At 42.5% G+C, this 2,678-nt stretch overlaps 1 protein-coding gene across 1 annotated transcript; it reads left to right on the forward strand.

Annotated features, from left to right (window-relative positions):
- Positions 1–509: 509 nt before the first annotated feature.
- Positions 510–1,439, forward strand: LOC131148295 (vegetative cell wall protein gp1-like). Its single transcript, XM_058098012.1, has one exon. It carries the CDS (start codon positions 510–512, stop codon positions 1,437–1,439), a length of 930 nt encoding a protein of 309 aa, XP_057953995.1.
- Positions 1,440–2,678: the final 1,239 nt, after the last annotated feature.

Here is a 2,678-nt window from a genome sequence, read left to right on the forward strand (position 1 = left end):
GATGCGCAGTTAATCATGGGCATCCTGATGAAGAAGAATATAAATTTAGCAAGCGTTGAAGCACATATCTAGATTGGCGAAGTCACCACTGAAAAGACATGGAGCTAGAGCTTAAACTTTGTGGCTATAGCTCACCTAAAAGTGAACAGGTGGGCATCGCTCGAGGGCACCCCAGGGTCTGAGTTTGAGATGCCATAGTTCTACCCCAACCCTAAGGAGTCAGAACACCCTCATGTGCGACCACCCTGCAGGGCTCTGAAGAATATGAGGAGGACTACTGAGCCCTCCACCTTGGCTACTACACCATCAGAGATGGCACCTCCACCAGTGATGGAACTTGCCCCTCTAGCATTGCCTATTGTGCCTCAAGCTAGGGACAACTTGAGCTGTCTACACCAAGAGTTTCAGAATTTCTAGTCAAAAGTGAAACACGAGTTGCACGAGACCAGGGCTGAGATTAGGCAAGGGTTGAGGGTGATCTTTGAGGCCCTTTAGTCTACTTTCCATAGATGTTAGAGTCCTCCCTCTTTCAGGGATTCGTAGCCTCAACCACTAATCCTGGGGTCGTCAGCCTCTCTAGCTCTGCCATCTCAACTGCCATTGCTCCGATGGCTTTTTGGCCACATATCCATCCATTTCTAGCTCCGCAGTCTTTTACTTGTCCATCCCTTGTGCCACAATTTGGCAATCAATCTCCTACTCTGAGAACTACCCTGCCGATGAGCCCAGTGGAAATGATTGAGATTGAGACATCCAGTGAGAATAAGCCGGCGATCCCAATGGAGGAGACTCCTATACCAGCATTTGCTTCTGTGAGTAAGGAAGAGTCCCCTATAGGCCCACCTATGCCTATGGATGTGCCACCAACTACAAAGCCACCTACAGAACCAGTCGATACTTTAGAATCTCCAATTGCAGCCACAGAGCCTCTAGCGATCACTCGTGTCCAGCTAGATCCTTCCATGACGATGACCCTTATTTTTCCTATAGATGTCCCATTGCCTTTAGCACCTTTTCACATAATTACCTCTCCTACCCTTAGCCTGCGATGTGCGGTGGTGCATCTGTCGAGATCCATGGCCGTCAGTATGGTAGCCACCTCATTTGGCCCCACCATGGGTACATCCTCCACTACCCCAACATCTCATGCACCACCTACTACACTTGCTCCACCACCACCTGTTCCGCCGCATGCACCCACCCCACCACCACCTACTCCCATGGCTGGCATGCCATCGACTGCTCCACCATCTCCCAAGTCACCAGTTGTGTCTATCAGCGCCTCTGCGAATGATGCATATGCTACGCTCGCACCTTCTGATGCTGAGAGTGGGTCTAATGCCAATGACTCTAATACGCATACTCCGTCTAATGATTCTGGTAATTTGGGGTGTGGTGACTCTCATTATGATATAGGTGGTTCTACTGAGGAGGAGTAGTACTTTCTGTGTAAAGTCTTTTGATCTTGGCTCTTCTTTGTACTTGTACTATGCTTGAGCACATCATTGTTTTTCTTTTTAGTTTCTTTGTATTTTTTGTTTCTTTTGCCTCACCATGACTTTCTTTGGCTATACTATTGCTCATATTGTATCCATCTTCAATTGTATTTCCTGGGTGATAAATGAATATATGGTGATTTAGTTTTTGTCCTTTGTTCCTCGTGTACTGAGGTTTTCATTTTTAGTATTATGGAGTTCTTCTGGATGCTTGCTTATGCAAGTACACTTGTTTGCTTTTTGGTCACCATGCAGTGCTTCAGTCCCTTGCTTTCTATGTGTTTTCTATCCTTACTTCAGTAGGGACGTTGAAGTTTTAAGTTGGGGGTTGTGGGGTTCAAAAGGCACTGCACGACACAATTTGGGCACAAAAATGACATGATTTTTAAATTTTCAATGAACAGAGTATGTTGTCTACCATGCCAAAACATTTTATGTCCTTTACATATTGTCTACCATGCCAAAACATTTTATGTCCTTTACATACTTTTATATAGCCCGTATGTTACAAACTTATGTTGTATCTTCTAAATGACTTTATTATTCTCACTAACAATGAAGTGAGCTACTTGTGCATAGTTTGATGTGGTATAGTCAATTTTATTGTTTGACAACTCAATGAGGGTTGACAAGGAATTCATTCATTTTAATATTGTTGTATATGCTCTGTTATTCACATGGCATATTATAAGACTAGGACACACTTTTATATGATTTGTTTCACTTTGGTTCCCTTGTGAATACTAGGAGAACAACCGTGGCGACTATGACACCTTGTGAGGTCTTGTTGAACCTTTCATTTGTTTTTTAAGAGTCATTGACATATACTCTGAGTTCAAGAAACTCAATTTTTATTCTACAGATATTCTTTGTATTCTAGTCTCTTTATTTTTATCTTCTAGCCTAGCGGTGATGTCTAGTGGGGAGATATAAACCTATGTCTTATAGACTACTCAAGATGTGAGTATGAAGCCAACCCTAGAGATGAAAATAATTCATGATTTCTCCTTACAAGTAGTTAATTCTCTATTGGTAGCACGAAGATGATTCAAGTTGTATTGGTTGTTCTTGCTAGCCCTGCAAAAGAGAAAAATTCAAAGAAAAGTGAAAAAGGGAAAATGAGGAAAAATATAGATGTGTGCTCCAAAAAGCAAAATAAAGAATGAAAAATAGAATGGCCAA

Source organism: Malania oleifera, chromosome 2 (genome assembly GCF_029873635.1).
Source record: "Malania oleifera isolate guangnan ecotype guangnan chromosome 2, ASM2987363v1, whole genome shotgun sequence".
NCBI lineage: Eukaryota > Viridiplantae > Streptophyta > Magnoliopsida > Santalales > Ximeniaceae > Malania > Malania oleifera.

What these genes read in the sequence shown, in the direction of transcription:
- LOC131148295 (XM_058098012.1), top strand. Translation starts at nt 510, where the DNA reads ATGTTAGAGTCCTCCCTCTTTCAGGGATTCGTAGCCTCAACCACTAAT.